Below are 18,891 nucleotides of genomic sequence, written 5' to 3' on the forward strand. Positions count from 1 at the left end.
ATTATATATAGTCATGAGGCAAACTGACTTGAAGAGTTTTATTATTTGATTAGGTTTTAATGCAGTTTAGTTACGTGTTAAAAAAGAATTATTATATAAAATGGAAAATACAAATTATTTTTAAAGGAGTTGGAGAAGGTCATGAATAAAAAATAAATCCATTTTATGTTTTTTTTAATAAATTCTTTATGTAACAGTAGTCTCACTTCTTTGCTGCTGCTGCTGCCTTAGCTGGTGCCTTGGCCGCAGGTGCAGCCTTCTTCGGAGCAGGTGCTTCCTTAGGCTTGTCAGTTTTGGGCTTCTTGGCTTTCTTGGGCTTTGCAGCCATTGCCTTCTTTATTTGGGCTGCTCGAACTCGCAACATCCTTGCCTTGTAGGAGAGCTGGGGTGACAGCTATTTTAGAACGAAAAATGTGTTAGAAACATTGTTTAGGACATATTTCAAATGCAGTCAGTTTACATTTAATTTTTCCCTCAACACTGACATTAAATTGATCTTCAACTAATATATAGGTGTGTCCCGGTAGAAATATATACATATATTTTGTTAAAGATGAATATTATTAATATATACCTATAACAGCTGTCTAAAACTAAATCACTTTTTAAACATTAACATAACAGCACGCATACAACCCTATAGGGTTCAATTTTCACACACTTTGAATGAACAACTAAAATATTTCAGTTCAACATCTGCATTTTCTCTAATCCTAATTGGGGCAATGTCAGTTTTGCTGGCATGCCAAACCTTTATAAATGGATTTAATATTTTGTAGTATAAATTTTCTGCTGTTGATCTTTTTTGTTATTGCAGTTTGCAAAAGAGAACATTTTAATGTTAAATAATTGTAAATATTAGTTAACCTGTAAACTATACGTCACTTTTTTCTCAAAGTACTTTCATTTTACAATCTGTCACAAAAGCAAACAGCATATATTCTGTACCTTGTCCTTCTCTGCTTCCAGTTGCTTCAAATACTGTGTTTTCTGTGCAGTGAGAATAGCTTTCCTCTTCATAACAGCAGCAAATGGGTTCAACTTGAGCATAGCTCGAGAGTTGACAAGTGGGTTCAACTTGCGTACACGTCTCTCCACAATCTTGCTGCAATAGTAAACAATTTTCAAATATTAACTGAAAAATTAAATACAACAGTAACATTAATATAAATTGGTGACCAACACCCTTTCTTCAATCTTGTAGCAATCTTTCACCCACAAGTGTTAGTAAGTCTCTATGGCAGGTTTAGTAGTTCATAATATGACAAATTGAGAATAAGGTGCCAAATGAGCCACCAACCATTTTTAAATACAATTTGTATTTAAAAATGTATAAAAACAAATAATCATGAAAGAAAAACTGATTACGACAAAACTGAAGGAAAAGATTAGTTTAAGAACGGCTAAATCCACAAATAGAAAACATTCACAACAAAAAACAAACAGGTATGTTTCAAGGAGTTTCCAAACAAAAACTTCGAATTTATTGCATTGAACAGAATCTCTGAATTATTTAATTCACGTAAGTAACTACAATTCTCAATACCTCAGATCCTAAAATTCAATTCCAATATACTAAATCAGGCATAACCCAAATCAGCCTTGCATTAATTTCAACACATCAACTCAAAATAGGATGTGAGTGTCAAGGTATAAAATTCAATAATTTCTCTACAAAATTACAAAATTTTGGCTTTTGGAACAAATGTTGGAAAGCAGCATATTTCTGACTATGGATTTAGATTGGCGATAGTGTAGGTCGTCTTTACCACTGAATTTTATATCAGTACTGTCAATCTGTACTCAAATGTACTCCACCAACTGTCCTCCTTGTTATGTTCGATGAGATTCTGGCAACAGGCCAACCTATGAGGGTGAGCAGAATAAGGCTAAAACGAGGATTGGCCTCTTCTTAAAAAAAAATGTATCTAAATCAGATCTGTCCGTCAATGGTCATGAATTTTTTCATGGTTGTTCAGTCCTTGAAACGCCATTTAATAGTCATTGTTAGCAAGATACAAGGTCTATCCAGGAAGCAGATTACATTTCGCTCCGTAGATGCTAGGGGGACTATTGCGATCATTTAGATGTCAAGGCATTTCTCCAATCAGTGGCTATCCAGCCATGCTAATGAGAAGTTACTGCTGCTCCTTGCTTTACAATAGCAGTTTTAAATGTGTGACACCAAATGAAAATCAGTTCTGAAGTGCGGAAGGCAATACGGTTTTGTTGGCTAAGCACAATAAACCAATTGAGATTTATCGCCAACTCTAAAGTTTATGAAAATGATGTGAATACTGAAGGTGAAGCGCATCAGTGTTGTACACTTACGAAGAAGGTTACCCACTGCTCAATGGAATATTTACAGGAGATGAGACTTGGATAAAACATGTAAATTGCAAAAACAAATTACAGAAATGCATGCAAACTTTGTTGGCATGGAAGATTATGGCAAGTAATTTTTGGGAGAGGAAAGAAGGTGTTGATTTCTTAGAACATGTTCTCAAAACCATAAATTCTGCGAGGTATTGTGAAACCTTGCAAGTTAAGAAGAGCAATACAAAACAAGCGCAGAGCATAGTTGTTAGAAAATTTTGTTTTTGCACGACAACGTTCCACCACACAACAGTCCAGTGAAGTCCAGTGACTAAAACCTGTTTCCAGCAATGAAGACCTGGCTTGTGACGCTTTGATAATGGCGTAGAACTGCGGGAGAGTGACTACCTGGTTGAAGACTCAAGACGGCTGAATTTTATAACATTAGAATTTTTAAAACTAGTACACCGTTATGATAAGTGTCTAAATTTGTATGGTGCTTGTGTTGAAAAACAGTATTGTAGTCACTTTTAAATGAGTATATAATACAATTTTTTCTTGTACTTTGTTTTAGTCAAAACGTAATCTACTTTCTGGATAGTCCTCAAAGTTTAATTATGAAAGAAACCACCTGAGCTTTTAAGCCTGTTATAACATAAGACTAAAAAGGAATTAGATTAACCCAACACACAACACTAATGTGGAAACCTCTTTCACACTTGTTTGCTGTTTTGTTCAAAACCCAAGTTTCTTATATCATCAATAACCTAACAATATTCAGTTCTAACATCTTCACATGTAACTTACTTTGGAGGCTTGACAACCTTCTTGATCTCATCAGCCTTAAGCAGCCTGGAGAGATCAGTGTTGGCCATCTTGGGCATGGGCAAGTTGTAACCCTTCTTGAGAGTTGACTTCTTGCGCCAGGCACCATACAGAGCATCCAGCTGCTGGAAGGCTGACTGAGTCCAGATGACAAAGCGACCCACATGACCTTTTAAATCAATATTGTTATAAGCTTTTAAGCACTGATAATCTAGCAATAAAAATAATATTACAAGCCGTATAATTGCAACAATTAACATTTCAGTCAGTTAATTATTATTTTACTTTAATAAATTAGTATACATTTTATGAGTAGCTACTTAATCTATAAATGGTTCCTAGAAGAGAAATATTGTAATACTTTCACAACCGAGTAATGCAATGTTCAGATGTGCACCATAATCCCACTGGTTAAGACCTGGTAGCGAACATTACAACTGAGTGCTCCAGATTATTTTAACAAAAAATAATAATAAATTCAAGAACAAATTAGTAAACATAGCTAGAGTAATATAAATTTTTTTTTATATAAAAATGGGGAAAAAAATTAAAATATTACCTCCAGGAGCAAGCTTGAGTAAATTCAGACGAGATACGTTGATCAAGTCTACTCCAGGGATGTTACGGAAAGCTTTGGTCAGACCCTTAACAGAAACAAACATTACATTACTTCAAAGAAAAGTTACAGTCTAATGATCTCTATAATTATCAGGATAGGACGAGCCACTCAGTCATGTGTGACTGAACTATGCTGTAAATATGTACTTTGGTAATTAGACATTTACTGAAATATAAAAGATTAACTTTAAACTTTATTTCTAACTTATGCATGACAAAGGTTTGGATTATGAGTATGTGATTAGTTTGGAATTTGATCACAGAAGCTCCGATAAGTTACACTAATTCTGGAATAAAAAGAATATGGAATAATTGAGGCAATAAATTACAGGCAGTTTTGAAAATCGATTGCTTATTGTTAGTTTTGCATAATTGGAAAAGTTTTACAGATCTTGGACAATGTCAAATTTATTTGATTATATTATTAATGTGATTATTTAATTACTAGTTGTTTATAACTTAATTAATATTATGAAAAGTGAAAATAGATTCGAAAAAAGTCTGCAAAGACTGGTAACACAATAATAATTTCTTCTATAAACTTGACTTGAAATTATGGGACAACATAATTAAATGACATCTTGGAATATATTGTCACTCCAAACAAGAAGTTACTTATCTGCCTTGACTTAAAATCATCTGGTATAATATAAATTGACTGCATGATTTAATGACTCTTTATGGATAGAAATACACACAATAAAAAACTACAACTGTTATTCAAGAAAAACGTTAACAATGAGTTATAAATCACTCATATTGTTTTAAATAAGAGTAACTTCAAATAAAAACAAGTGTAGTCCACTTCTGCCCTCAGCCTGTTATACAAACAGACAGAGAACGTTTAAAGAGGACATTGTTGTAGCACATATTAAGGAACACAAACAGTAAAGGATACTGATGTGTGGACATTTATGTGCATGTCATAAAACACTTCCATCTTTACCAAGTTCTTATCTATACTTTTATGTTATACTTACTAGGATTTTTGTAATACTGACCTAGTTGTGAAACAATAAAATAAATAAATTATGTTTGAGATACTTGGCTTAGTTGAATTTTTATATGTATAAGATCAAAATATAGGCTTGCAATAACTCTACTGCAAAATAGACAATAAGCATGAAGATATTCAAATGGTAGATCATATATTGAATTCTCTCATCAAATTCAGACTATTTGTTTTGTCTCTCTAACAGATTTGAATAATTGTAACAATTCAATATTCTGTTACATTGGAATAAGAATTTTGTAGTCTAGTTTTAACTGTTATTTTTCAAGCTTCTAGTGAATACTTACAAGTTACATGCAAAATATCAAAACAGCATCACTACTATGTCACATACACGTGATTGGTTGGTGGCAAATGAGTAATGGATACATTCGTTTGAGTAAAACAACACATAAACTCTTAGAATAAAAAATTAGTACAATTATTATTTTTAACAAATCTATGCCTGTCTTCTATTTCTGCCCTCAGCCTACTACACAAACAGGTTGAGAACGTTAATAATAGAAAATTGCTGTCGCACATATCAAGGAACACCATCAGCAATAAATGCTGAAGTGTGGACATGTTGTGCCAATATTAGGTTAAAGACAGTTAAAAGAGAAAGTAAACAGTAGCTTTAATGGAGTTAATCTAAGCAACTAAAACTTTGGCCGGCCTTATTGCTGCATAAAATACTAAGTATACTAATATTGCTTAAATTTGATCAATTCAACTGAAGTTAAGTAGGTATAGGCCACTTTCAGTAAAGTTAAAAACAACTAAATGTTCAAAGCTGCTGTGTTTAATAAAAACATAATGGCAAAAACATTGAAGAACTGCTAATTATGTTGTGTTTAACACCTTAAGGAGTACCAGTGTTCTGGAACAATGGCATCGTGTGTATTAAAATGATACAAATGGCCATAAAATTCCAAAATTAGATAAAAACTATACAGCCTGTTTAAAATGAGTTTGTTTAATAATTATTTATTACAAAATGCAGAAACATAACAGAAAAATAAAATATTTCTAAACGTTAAACATTCTGCAATTAAAAATTGTTTATAAAAACCAATGCCTACTTGATCTTTTCCATAGATGATAAGTGGTCCTCTACGCTGAATTCTTCGCCTATTCCTCATCTTGCCCTTACCAGCACGGAAGCGCCGAGACTTGTACACCTAAAAGTACACAATCATTGATAGTGTATGCAATATAACAGTTAAAATAAAACAGATGTATATAATACACATCCTGCTTCAAAAAAGGATTGCTACTTTGTCATCAGAAAATATTGTTGTGGTAGATGAGTATCAGCACAAAACTCAGCTAGCAAATACTAAGTCATCATAGACCATTTGTAACATCCTTTGAGAAAACAAATAAAATCTATAACATCCTAATAGTAATACAAACAGAATTAGTTAGAAAGGTTAAAGTTAATTTACACTTAATTATTAATAAGTGATATTAACACAGTCAACAGTAGGAGTACTAGTAGAGATTAGCAACAGATAAAAGACTCCTTGTCACCATTACTAGAACAGCCAACTTAAAATATGTTGTTAAACTTATTTATATACAACAATTAAATGTTACAATTTTAGGATATGACAATAAGCACATTTCATAATGCACAATAATCCCTGAATCCAAAAGTTAATTTTAAACTTATTACAACTACAAAAATGCAAAGTTCTTAGTCAAAAAACCATTTTAAATATTGGGGTAGACACACCACACTGCTTATTTTGTCTGTATTTGAAAGTAAACTGTTCACTTAGTTTGCCATATTTCCTCTAGATATCATTCAGATGTTTTAAATGCAACAACCAACTAAATTATTTCATTTTCATAGTACAGACTACCCATGAATTTTTGTAACTTTTCACAGAGCATATAATGTGATGTCATCAGAATTTGATAATTAATGGTGGTAATATAAATATCAGCATGAACAGATTCAGATAGCAAATACTTTGGATCATCATTAACATCACAGTTAAGTTTAGTAATATAATTTAGTAATAAATGAGGGCCTAAGAATTTTATTCTATCCACTGAATTGTCTTTAAATTTACATTTTGTAACTTTTCACAGAGAATATAATGTGATGTCATCAGAATTTGATAATTAATGGTGGTAATATAAATATCAGCATGTGAAGATTCAGATAGCAAATACTTTGGATCATCATTAACATCACAGTTAAGTTTAGTAATATAATTTAGTAATAAATGAGGGCCTAAGAATTTTATTCTATCCACTGAATTGTCTTTAAATTTACATTTTGTAACTTTTCATAGAGTATATAATGTGATGTCATCAGAATTTGATAATTAATGGTGGTAATATAAATATCAGCATGAACAGATTCAGATAGCAAATACTTTGGATCATCATTAACATCACAGTTAAGTTTAGTGATATAATTTAGTAATAAATGAAGGCCTAAGAATTTTATTCTATCCACTTAATTGTCTTTAAATTTACATTTTGTAACTTTTCACAGAGCATATAATGTGATGTTATCAGAATTTGATAATGGTGGTAATATAAATATCAGCATGAACAGATTCAGATAGCAAATACTTTGGATCATCATTAACATCACAGTTAAGTTTAGTAATAAATAGTAATAAATGAGGGCCTAAGAATTTTATTCTATCCACTTAATTGTCTTTAACCCTTTAAAGCGTCATGAAAAATTAGACCTGATCTTTGATAAAGTTACAATTTTTTAAAATTTCCAATGTGTAAAGTTAAATTTATTTTCGTTTCTGTATGTCAAAATTGAGTTATTTAACAGTAAATAAAATTTGTTTAGCCCTTTTTGGATTTCCTAGGCTAATTTTTAACTTTTGAGAATATCGTAGAATAGCAGTGTAGTTGTCACTAATATTTTTATCATTTATTCAGTAAGTATGGGAATGAAACACAGTTTTATAGATATACATATACTATATTACAAACCAATAAAATTAGAAAAATACAAAAGTAGACAAAGAGTGTTTATTTGGTGGCGGGCTGTCACAACTGACATTCCGCGCGTCTCCCGCAAGCCACTGTTATCGCGTGGACTTTGAACCTTCTTATCGCTCGGCAACCTGTAGAACAGCCTTGCAGGGCTTGAATTATGTTTCTTGCTTTCTGATAACATCCTTATGACCGTAGTAAAATATTAAAAAGTTTGGGGTTGACCAAGTAATTGCTCCGAATTACCAAATCTTCAAATTCCGAATCGTCTGGATTCGCCATTCACACGAATAATGGTAAAAAACACTAAATAAATACTGGAAACTGCGGTATATAATATGAATAGTTTACTTTAAAAAGAATAGGACACAACAGAAAATTTGCGATATCCGAAATACATATGTGTGTACCGGACGCTTCTCACTAACTAACTGGCTAGATGCCTTGACGGGAGCTCCCGTCAATGACTTTGTGAAAGGCGCGGGGCCACGCCCGCTAGACAGTGTTTGGCCAATTAGAAACAGCTGCCACTCCCATTGTAACAGAATTTGAGGCAGGGGAACCTGTCTGTTTGTCGCATGACTACTAGAACCATCTAGCAGCAAAATATTCAACTAACATAGCAATAAGAAAATAAAGAATGCAAAAACGCGGATCCACGGCAATAACGTTTTGAGCTTGTAGTGGCCCTCCGCGGATCCGCATCAATAACGCTGGAAAGGTTAAATTTGATAATGGTGGTAATATAAATATCAGCATGAACAGATTCAGATAGCAAATACTTTGGATCATCATTAACATCACAGTTAGGTTTAGTAATAATTTAGGACCTAAAAATTGTATTCCCTCCACTGAACTGTCTTTAAATTTACATTTTGTAACTTTTCACAGAGCATATAATGTGATGTTATCAGAATTTGATAATGGTGGTAATATAAATATCAGCACGAACAGATTCAGATAGCAAATACTTTGGATCATCATTAACATCACAGGTTAAATATTTATTTTCATCAAATTTTTTTTGTACACTTAAAATATTATAGTTTTTTAAATTAAGTATTTTATTCCAAATTAGAAAGAGATAATAAATATAACCTAACTAATTGATGAAAACTAAGAGTATTTATTACATTACCTTCTGAATGTCATTCCAAGCCTTGATCCTATGCAAGAAAATGAATGCCTGCTTGGTTTTGTTGTATTCCTGAATTTTGTCACTGACAACCAATGGAATTTCAGGGACTTCCTGCACCATATGTCCTGCAAAACCAAACAGCCAGAATAAGTAATGTATTTTTGTGTAATGGCAAAATCTAAGGTCAACATTAATTTTGAATATAACACAATTCACAGAATGTTATTTAACTTAATGTAACAATTCTGTGTTTGAATAAAACCAAAAACATTTACATAAAATCTTGGATTATTTGAATTGGTTGGTGTATTCAGTTAAAATTATCGGTGGTAGTAATGTTATCAGCACACGGCTCAGATAGCAAATACTTTTGTCATCATATACACCACAATTTTAATGTAGACAAAGCAAAAATTTTAGATGCCAGGAAAAGATAAATGAACATAAAAGGAATACTTGTTACTCAGGAAATAATAAACTGACTTTCCATGATTTATTTTTACTGGAAATTCTAATAAGATTTGAAAAACCTCATACACGTAATGTTTGGTTTTAGTACAATTCATAGATTTTTAATTTAATACAGTAGAACCTCGTTAATTCGACACTTGATAGTTTCGACAGTCCGTATCATTCGACACCAGCCGTGACCAACATAACGTGACAGCAGGGACAAGTGGTGTCCTTGACGGGCCCGCCATTGTTGCCGTGAACGCGCGCCACTGCCCTTTGTATAGCGCATCCTCCTCCCCCTCCCCCTCTGAACTCACCCCGCTATTCTTAGTCGTCAACTCAGTTCGCGCTCGTGACGCTGCGGGAGTTAAGACGCGTTTTTGTTCCTTTCGTGATACGTTACTGTTTTACGATCGTTAGACATACGTTGTAGTTGGTGTTACTGAACTGCTTTGTAATTTGTTTGTTTTTTAAAATGTCAGATAAAAAACGTTAAAAGGTGCTTTGTTACGATGGAAATGAAATTAGATGCTCTAAAAAGGATTGACAAAGGTGAAAGTGTACAGAAAGTGGCGAGTGATTTGAACGTTGGTCGAGTCAACAGTGATTGGATGGAGGAAGTCTAGAAATGAAATTGAGTCTTGGTGTGTGAAAAGAGTGTGTTCAGAATCGTTAGACAAGAGGAGGAGTATGAAGAGGTCTGAGTATGAACAAGTAAGTGAAGCTCTTTTCCAGTGGTTTAGGATTCAGAGGGAGAAAGGGACACACGATCTCAGGACCGATTTACAGGAAAAGGCCTTGAAATTTTATCAAAACTTTAAAGAAGAGGGAGAGCCTGAATTCACAGCAAGCTCTGGATGGCTGGACAGATGGAAAGAGAGGTATGGTATTAAACAATTGAGCATTTGTGGAGAAAAAACTGTCAGCAAATCTCGATAGTTCACATGATTTTAAAATGAAATTTCAAGCTTTGATTGAAGAATTAGGCCTTAGTGGAGAGCAAATCTATAACTGTGATGAAACTGGTCTGAATTTTAGAATGCTCCCAACAAAAAAGTTTGGCTCTCAAACAAGAGAAAGCTGCAGCAGGATATAAAAAAAAGTAAGGACAGAGTTACTGTGTTGGCTTGCAGTAACGCAACAGGAACTCATAAATTAAAATTGGCTCTGATAGGAAAGGCCAGGAAACCTAGAGCCTTCAAAAATATTAAAATGAATGGTGACCCATTTTGACCTCCCCGTTTTTTACAGACACCAATCAAATGCTGGATGTCAGAGAGCATTTTAACGAATGGTTTCACAAACAGTTTGTGCCCGAAATTAAGAAGCATCTAAAGTCCCAGAACCTTCCAATGAAAGCACTCTTGATCCTCGACAACGCAACAACGCACCCGGCTGTAGATGTCATTCAAGACGGAGAAATTAAAGCTATGTTCTTGCCCCCTAACGTAACCTCCCTTTGCCAGCCTATGGACCAAGGAGTTTTGGTAACGCTTAAGAAGTTGTATAGGAAGAAAAGAAACTCCTTTCATGTCTCATTCAAGCCCTAGATGAAGGAGTCGAATTAGTGGATAAGTTAAAAAAAATTGATATGCTGGATGTTGTTGGCTGGATTTCCCAGGCATGGGATGAACTCAATCCCTAACGCTCGTGCGTTCTTGGAGGAAGCTCTTGGACCACCAGGGAAATGAGTTCAACAAAGAAATTAAAGATGACGAGCTAGCCACTTTAATGGAAAAAAATCCCAGGTTGTGAAGAAGCTTCACCTACAGATGTTTTTCGAGTAGATGGAAAACAAGATGAAGAAAGCGGACCAACTTCAAGGAAGAAATAGTTGATGCTTTAAAATCAAGAGAGGATAGTGAAGAAGAGTCAGAAGACGACGAAGATACCACTCAAAAATCAAAAACTGACACACAGCGAAGGTGTAAAATTTCTTCGAGGGAGCGATCCAGTATTTACAGGAACAAGGGACGACTGGAATGGACATTTTGTTTCTTCGACGATTACGTGACGAGGCGGCTCGGCGAAGAAACCAAAGTGAAAAACAATTAAAAATCACAAACTATTTTGCGTTGTAAAAGTAAAACATGATGTAACCATGTTACAAAGTTATAGTTGTCCCATATTAATTTATTTTTGTATATACATTTTGTTTTTTATCTAGCCTATATTATGAATTGAGTTTGTTTATTTTTACATTTATTCATTTAATCATTAACTATTTTAAGAGAAGAAGTACAGCACTGTAAAAACAATGTAAGTTGATACATTTTGTTTCATCAGTTTAATATTTGTTTAGTTGTACATTGTTAATTAAATTACAGTCCATCTTAACATAAACTCGCCTTTTTAATATTCCTTGTGTTAAAATCTATATACTCCCTAATAGTTTGACATCTTGATAGTTTGACACCCCGTTAGTCCACAAAGTGTCGAACTATCGAGGTTCTACTGTAATAAATTACATAATACAAAAATGACTTCCAAAAGACTGACCTTTGGACATAACAAGAGCTGGCACTCCAGTAGCAGCAATAGCAGACACCATTGCATAACGCTTCTGGTTCACATTCACTTTCCGGTGCCAACGGCGCCAGGTCTTGGTTGGCGCAAACATTCTCCCACCACGGCACATGTTACCGAAGGCACCCTGGCCCGATCGGTGAGTACCGCCACCCCTGACTCGGGGAATACGAGCCACGGCACGACCAGTTCCCCATGACTCGGCACTAGTCTGATGACCTAAACATCAACAACTGACAAATTCCTCATCTACAATATTATTTTCTACATTACAAATTCAACTTGGAAAATTACTTCTCTAACAAATTAGATGAGCGATTCTATAGGGCTCTGAAGAATTCTATAGGGGATAGCAAGAATATTTTTTAGTACAAAACGGTTTTAATCTATATTTGGTGCAATTTTATAGCAAATATAATTCTTTACGTGGAAAAGTTTAGTTCATTAACTTATCTTTATTTTTTAACTTTTGTAAAATGCGACATGTGTTCTCCTTACGCAAATCCTAACAAACAGGCAAAAAGCACAAGGTTATAGTATTATAACTTATTTTTCATTGTTTATCTGGGGTTAATACATATTTATATGTATATTAGATATTCTTTTGTTTAATTTAAATAAACTTTATTATTTGAACCCATACTAATGTTAAAACAAATATTTAAAAACGTGGGTTGTCACCACGGTACTGTCTCACGATCGGCGTTTTGGTACCTCGTTGGTTAAAGGGGACGGAACCGTTATAAGTGATTAATGGGTTAAAAAAAGAAGAAGATTATTCAGTTAGATTATTATTTCACCATGTGTTAAACAAAAAACGACTGTGTTAATAAATTTCAACCTTTTGTTTCAACATATTATTGTTCCTTTTTTATTTGGAAGGAAATAAAAGATATTAGGACAGAAAAGGCATGTTGTTATATTTTACTTCATAATGGGAATTAAAATTCATTGTGTACTTCTAGAGTAGCGGCCATTGGCCTGTTATGTAGAATATAGGGTTAGGTTAATTAGTAATATTTTTTATTTAGCTCTCATGCATTAAGCTCCATTTGCACTGGCGAAAAAAGATGTGTGAGAACTAACACAAACAAGGTTAGTCTGACACTATTATGCCAGTGTAAATACAGCTTTCAGCCTGTTCAAATACTGGTTTGTTTATGAATTGTTTTCAGCCTTTCCAAAACTTAAGTGTTGTGGATGAAATAAAAATTTACCTATTATTACATCAATATTAACCCTTTGAGTGCCGCAGCATTTTGCTACGTGGTATGCATGAAATGCCAAGCCAAAATGCCTGATTTTGCAAGTCTGGTTAAAAATTCATAAAAAAATTATTTATTGGTATAATGTCTTGGGGTTTTGTTTGTTTTGTAGATAAATATATTTTATTTATAAATATAATACATTCATTAGTAATTTAACGTTTTTATAAAAAAAAAAAATTATTAACAAAAACTTTATGAGCAAAAACATTTTGTTTTTTATTTGACACAACGTAGTGTTATTGAAATATTATATTTTTCATTTTCAGTTATGCTATCTTATACTCCATTTAATTATTTACAAAAAGACATATAAAAACTTTTTTAAACTTATAATTAAAGTTTGGAAAATAAACATGAAAACAGGAACCGTTACAAAACTAGAAAGTTTCTAACCTAACATGACACTCTGTGTCTTGGCTACACTGCTAATACTTGAATCTAATGCCTGCAATACTAGGTCTTCATTATCAGCAATATCACTAAAAAAAACACAAAAAACATAAATACTATACAAATGTATAATTAGTAAAGTACTAGCTGCTTACGATCGCCGTAACTCATGGTTAAGTGATTGTTCTACTTACACACAGACTAGAACATAAACAAACAAAATAATATGAAGATACTAATACTAAAAACCCATTTACACTTAAAAACTTTTGTATTACTTAATGGTCAATAAAGATCTTGAACTTTCAATATTTACAATAATTTGTGAAATAAACACCAGCGCAAACAAAACGTGTGACGGCTCGTCCGTGTCACTGTCGATTCTAAACTCGACTAGGACACGCTCTCTTTACAACCGCCATAAAAATCAGAATCTACCCAAAATTCAACAAAACCTTCTTCAAAAGTTACGCTGAAGCCTTTGGAATGCTTAGTATAGTCATTGAGCCAATTTAGATAAATACTATATAAGCGTTACTGCAGAAGTCGCAAATAGCTATTCTGGCATTTCTTGCATATAACACAGAATTGCATATAGTGATGCTCCGGCACTCAAAGGGTTAATGAACTAAAATATTATCACAACCATTTTGGGAAGTAATAACATTTGATATAACTGCAAAACGAACAATTCCAATTTTCTTGCAATTTTGGACAACTAGTTCTTTTTTGCATTTAAAGAATACCTGTCCACAAATCATACAGCTGGTTTTCAAAAGATTCATATTTTATTAGTATTTATATACAAATAATTCATCAATTGTTGAATAATACTGACCAGCATCTTTATTCACAGCATAAGGTTGTCTGCTGTTTTTGGAGATGTTCATATGGACAAAGTTTACCACATCTGGTCGAATGGGTGCTTTGAACACAGCGGGTAGTGCAACAGTGGTACCAGTGGACTCATTCTTGTCACTGTATACACTCACCAAGGGGCGCGTCGCTGTCAACGACTGCAAACAATAATTAAACACTCTTAAATTAGTATTGAAATAAATTATCCATACCAGAATTCACTTATCATCAATTAATAATACTATTAGTTTTTCACATACAGTTATAAAAATAAAACTAGTATCCTATTTTTATAAAAGTAATTTAAAGCTAAAAAAGGAAAATTCAATACCAACAAGATATTATATAATACGTTACACTTGATAATTTTTGTGTACTTAATATTTACTTTCAAAATAAATTTGCAAAAATCCTAAAACGTACAGCACTACTGATGAATATAGTCGGCACTTCGAGGGTTCAGAAACTTTGAGGTCTCACATTGAGAAAATATGAACTATTGTATTATCTATATGAGAGCGCATTAATAGATTCTTTTTAAATACTGCGAAAAAGAGATCTATACTCTTGTCCACACCAGTTTTCACCAGTAATCCCAGTTAACATTTAACAGTAAAATAAAGCCCTTAACCATATAACTTAAGAAAATTAAATTGCAGGTTACCCTTAGCTTAGTTCGACATTGAATGAAAGCAACCAAATCAAAAAGTTCAATTTCAATAAATCCGAAAAATCATGATTATACTATATGCTATACATTATATCTTTTTACTCATTTGCTTAATCTGATTTTCTCAATGCAAACATAATTACCTATAAGACCAACATAGTTGGGAGTTATTTTTTGAGGCAAAAATCAAAACTTTCAATGGTCTGATGTTTACCACTTTTAAAAGCAATGAGTTAGTAGAGGAAAGTTTCAAACCTAAATTTTAACCCTCTTATAAGTTATTTCATTTGACACCTATCATGTGTACGGACAGACAGAATTCAGATTTTGTTTATCAGCAGCTAGCAGGAAAGGGTTCACTGAACGCTTAGCACACAATACCGACTAAGTAAGTAAGAAATCATTTTGATACTAAAAAATATTTTAAACTTAAAATAAACTACCCTAATCTTCTTTATTTGAAGTTGGTTGCCCTTGGGCTGTGCAATGAATTTATTTACTTTGTAAAAGAAGAAACCTCTGTTAATTTAGAAATTCTGGGTCGTCAAGACTATTCAGTTTACTGCCACAAGAATTAAAAACTGATTATTGAAATCCAGTTATTTTAACCCTGTACTGAAAACAAAGAGAAGAAGATAACAATTAGTATTAATCCATTTATTTTTAATCCCACCTCACTAAGGTGAAACTTCTCAATGATATTGCTTTGGAAGTAGACTATACAACAAGAAAGTAACCAGCACATCAATCAGAATAGTGGACATTTTACAAAATATCAGATTACTTATTCTAGAAGTAGTCCTCATTGCCGAAATTTCTGAGCAATTACTGCATCAATTCACTTTTGTTACTGTACATTACAAAAAACTGATAATTACAAAATAAACATTTTTAATTGTAAATGTAAAAAAATCAAATTATCAATTAAATAATATTGATATTAGTTTATCAACTACCTTATAAATGAAAAAAAAAACTTTACACCAATTTTTTTTACCTATTTACAGTTTGGTAATAGTCACAATAAAACACACAAATAACATTTAAAAAAGAAAACAAATTTAACTAATCAATATGTAAAACAAATTTAAGGAAAACGTCATGATTAGCAGTTTTGTAGCAGCGAAACACAACTTACACAGTTTCTCCTACGAATTTCAAATTCCTCTCTTTTCACATCTACTGTTTTTGGTATTTAACATGGTTGTGAAAAATCCAAGTTTTTTTTGGTATAATTTTATAAATGAAACGGTAATTCATAACATTTTATTTTTCTGCCATCTTCACTATTGTTTAATTTGTAAATAATTCATAGACAATGAATAAATTAGATAAGTTTCCTCACTTCTTAGTTCTATCTAAAACAACTTTTATCAATTTCTTAGAATAGTATTTTTCCATTTCCAGATAGGAATTTAAGGCGGTCTCAATACATAATTGCACAATAACTGATGTTTCATAGTTTGGGTTATATCTCAAATAGTCCACCAATCTTAATGACCAAGGAGAATCAGGGTAGGTAGGTAGTGGTAGATGGGAAAATCAGGATACCAACATTCACACGAAAAAGTACAAGGAATTTAAAGGTCAGAGTAGGGCTACCAACTGTATATGAGGATAATTCAAGTTATGTAAAGTCAATTAAAAACAAGCTTCAAACAATTTAAGTCAGTCAGTACTTTTTCCTCCCTTTCACCATTTTGAAACAGTTTTTACATCTATAGTGAAGATTGATTGTAATCTGTACTCTCAGACTTGTTTGCCAAAACACATTTTATTTGTGCATATAAAAAAACAAAATTGTTATTAATTAATTTTTTTCCCATTTCATGATTAATTAGATTTTGTAGATTAAACATTTCAAAATAAGGATATGTCTGTGTTTTGTCGTCACCATTTGTTATTTTATACTAGGAGTTGTGTTGTGTTTGTATAATAATAACCTAATGGAACAATGAATTTAAGTGAAGAAAATGATAAACCTAGGGACAATAGGTGTAGTGGGTGTTCTATAGTTTTTAGTTTTAGTCATTCCTTTTCATAGATGTGACAAGCATTATCCATTATATTCTCCTCTTCATTAGATATTCTGTAAGTTGACCATTATTTTTATTTATTTATTCTTTTACATAAATTTTTGATTTCTTATGTTCAGTTTATTTGTTATTTTTAGTTACATTGGTACTTTAGTAATATCCGCAGCCCACTATTAATAAGTTTTTATCATATGAGATTTTAAAAGAACTACATTATTAGACAGAAGAGACTTTGACTTTATTATGACGACCCGTTTCCTGTCTCACAAAACAGAAATATAGACAATGAGGCCATGCTGTTCCTATCTACTATTTGTTATTAATCTATATATACATACGTACTTATTATACATATAAAAAGTTCAAGTCAACATTGAAGCCGCTCACGTGATCTGAGCTTGAATTAAGAATACTCCCTTAAGGATTTGTTTCTTTTTTTTTATAGAAGTTTGCTCTGATGGCCAGGGAGATTTCTGAGCGGAACTTTCCCAACCTCAGATTAAGTGCCGGATCGTCCAACTACTGCGATGTCACACCACATTGCAAGATTTAGGATGTGATCTAAGACAAGGAAAGTACCGATTGGATATGCTGCTGACCATCAGCCTCGTCGCCACCCCACACTGATGGCAAGAAAGGTAATACATCCTTTGAGATATTACGCAAATTCAAGCTCAGATCACGTAAGTCTTTGAAAGGTTATGTTTATTCTTGGTACTACTTGTAACATAATTAGGATAAACACTAACTTAATCTAAACCTACTTATATCAGATAGTGTGGTAATATTTCCATTATTTATGCCTCACTGCTTACATGAAAATGGCCTAGGCTGTTACTAGCAAGTAACACAAAGCCAAAAAATTTGAGAACAAATCATTCAGCCCAACTGTTACTGACAGTATTACTACAGATCTATAATGGCAGCAAGTGCAATGGTTATGCACATGTTTTATTGTGTCAGCCACAAATCCTTCAAAATAGTAAAAAGTAAGTAAATTTTATACTTTTTTGTTTGTTACAGTAATTTATTGAAACTCTTGTGTACGATTTTTACATATCGAATTGTTCGACAATGGCAATCGAATAACGGGTGGAAGCCGCTTATTAAGTCTCCCCAATACACACGGCCAATTACTTTTTTATTCATCGTTAAATTATTACTTTTTAAATTATAAAAACAGCTGAACTATGATGTAACTTGATATACCAATAACGTAATTCAGCATTTTGGTTGGTAGTTTACATGACATGAATATCAATTAGTCGATTGTTGTGGTGTTCACTAATTACACTGCAACATTGTCAAACTCTGCTGTAGAACAAAAGTTGATTAGTATCAATGAAGCCTAAGTTAACTACACCAAAATGCAATTAGTCAAGTAGCCTAATCACATACATTTAACTAGGTTAGAATTTAGAAAACTCAAAAATAGTTCTTAACATTATTCAAAAATTTAGTAGAATTAACAAACAAAACAATTACAACTATGTGAAAATCTTAAAAAATCGAACGTGATAACGTGTTCAATTAAATAACAAGCATACCGACTTCGAATAAAACGCTTGCTCGACTTCACACGTGGAAGTCTCCCAGGAAATGATAATTTCAAATAAACCAGACATTATAGATTAGATAATTGATATCCTCGAGTAAAAGTTAAAAACTAACGTGGTTAAATAAAATATTCAAAACTTACCATCTTAATAAAAATCCAATTTTACAAGAACACTAAATTAAATACTTCCACCATGAAGTTTTCCTAACACGATGGACTCCCTTCACCGAAAGGAAGTTGAACGTTAAGTATGTATATTCTGTGTACG

At 32.6% G+C, this 18,891-nt stretch overlaps 1 protein-coding gene and 2 non-coding genes across 3 annotated transcripts; all 3 read right to left on the reverse strand.

Moving 5' to 3' along the window:
* Nucleotides 1-157: 157 nt before the first annotated feature.
* Nucleotides 158-18,891, reverse strand: LOC124352999 (60S ribosomal protein L4). Its single transcript, XM_046802779.1, has 9 exons — nucleotides 18,765-18,891; nucleotides 14,340-14,517; nucleotides 11,817-12,062; nucleotides 8,865-8,989; nucleotides 5,833-5,931; nucleotides 3,701-3,785; nucleotides 3,124-3,310; nucleotides 949-1,105; nucleotides 158-394 (listed from the first exon to the last, which is right to left on the reverse strand). The coding sequence occupies exons 1-9, from the start codon at nucleotides 18,765-18,767 to the stop codon at nucleotides 203-205; spliced, it is 1,272 nt and encodes a 423-aa protein (XP_046658735.1). The 5' UTR covers nucleotides 18,768-18,891; the 3' UTR covers nucleotides 158-202.
* On the reverse strand, nucleotides 7,277-7,360 carry LOC124353271. The gene has a single exon (XR_006921588.1). It is a non-coding gene; the product is annotated as a small nucleolar RNA SNORD24 (small nucleolar RNA).
* On the reverse strand, nucleotides 8,632-8,715 carry LOC124353270. Its single transcript, XR_006921587.1, has one exon. It is a non-coding gene; the product is annotated as a small nucleolar RNA SNORD24 (small nucleolar RNA).

The sequence above is a fragment of the Homalodisca vitripennis genome, chromosome 1 (assembly GCF_021130785.1).
Source record: "Homalodisca vitripennis isolate AUS2020 chromosome 1, UT_GWSS_2.1, whole genome shotgun sequence".
Lineage (NCBI taxonomy): Eukaryota > Metazoa > Arthropoda > Insecta > Hemiptera > Cicadellidae > Homalodisca > Homalodisca vitripennis.

Bases quoted from the DNA above. Each gene is read 5' to 3' on its own strand.
- LOC124352999 (XM_046802779.1), bottom strand. The intron at 8,990-11,816 runs GTCAGTCTTTTG...TTGGTTTTGCAG, and splicing joins AGCTCTTGTTATGTCCAAAG to GACATATGGTGCAGGAAGTC. The intron at 1,106-3,123 runs GTAAGTTACATG...TTACTATTGCAG, and splicing joins AAGGTTGTCAAGCCTCCAAA to CAAGATTGTGGAGAGACGTG.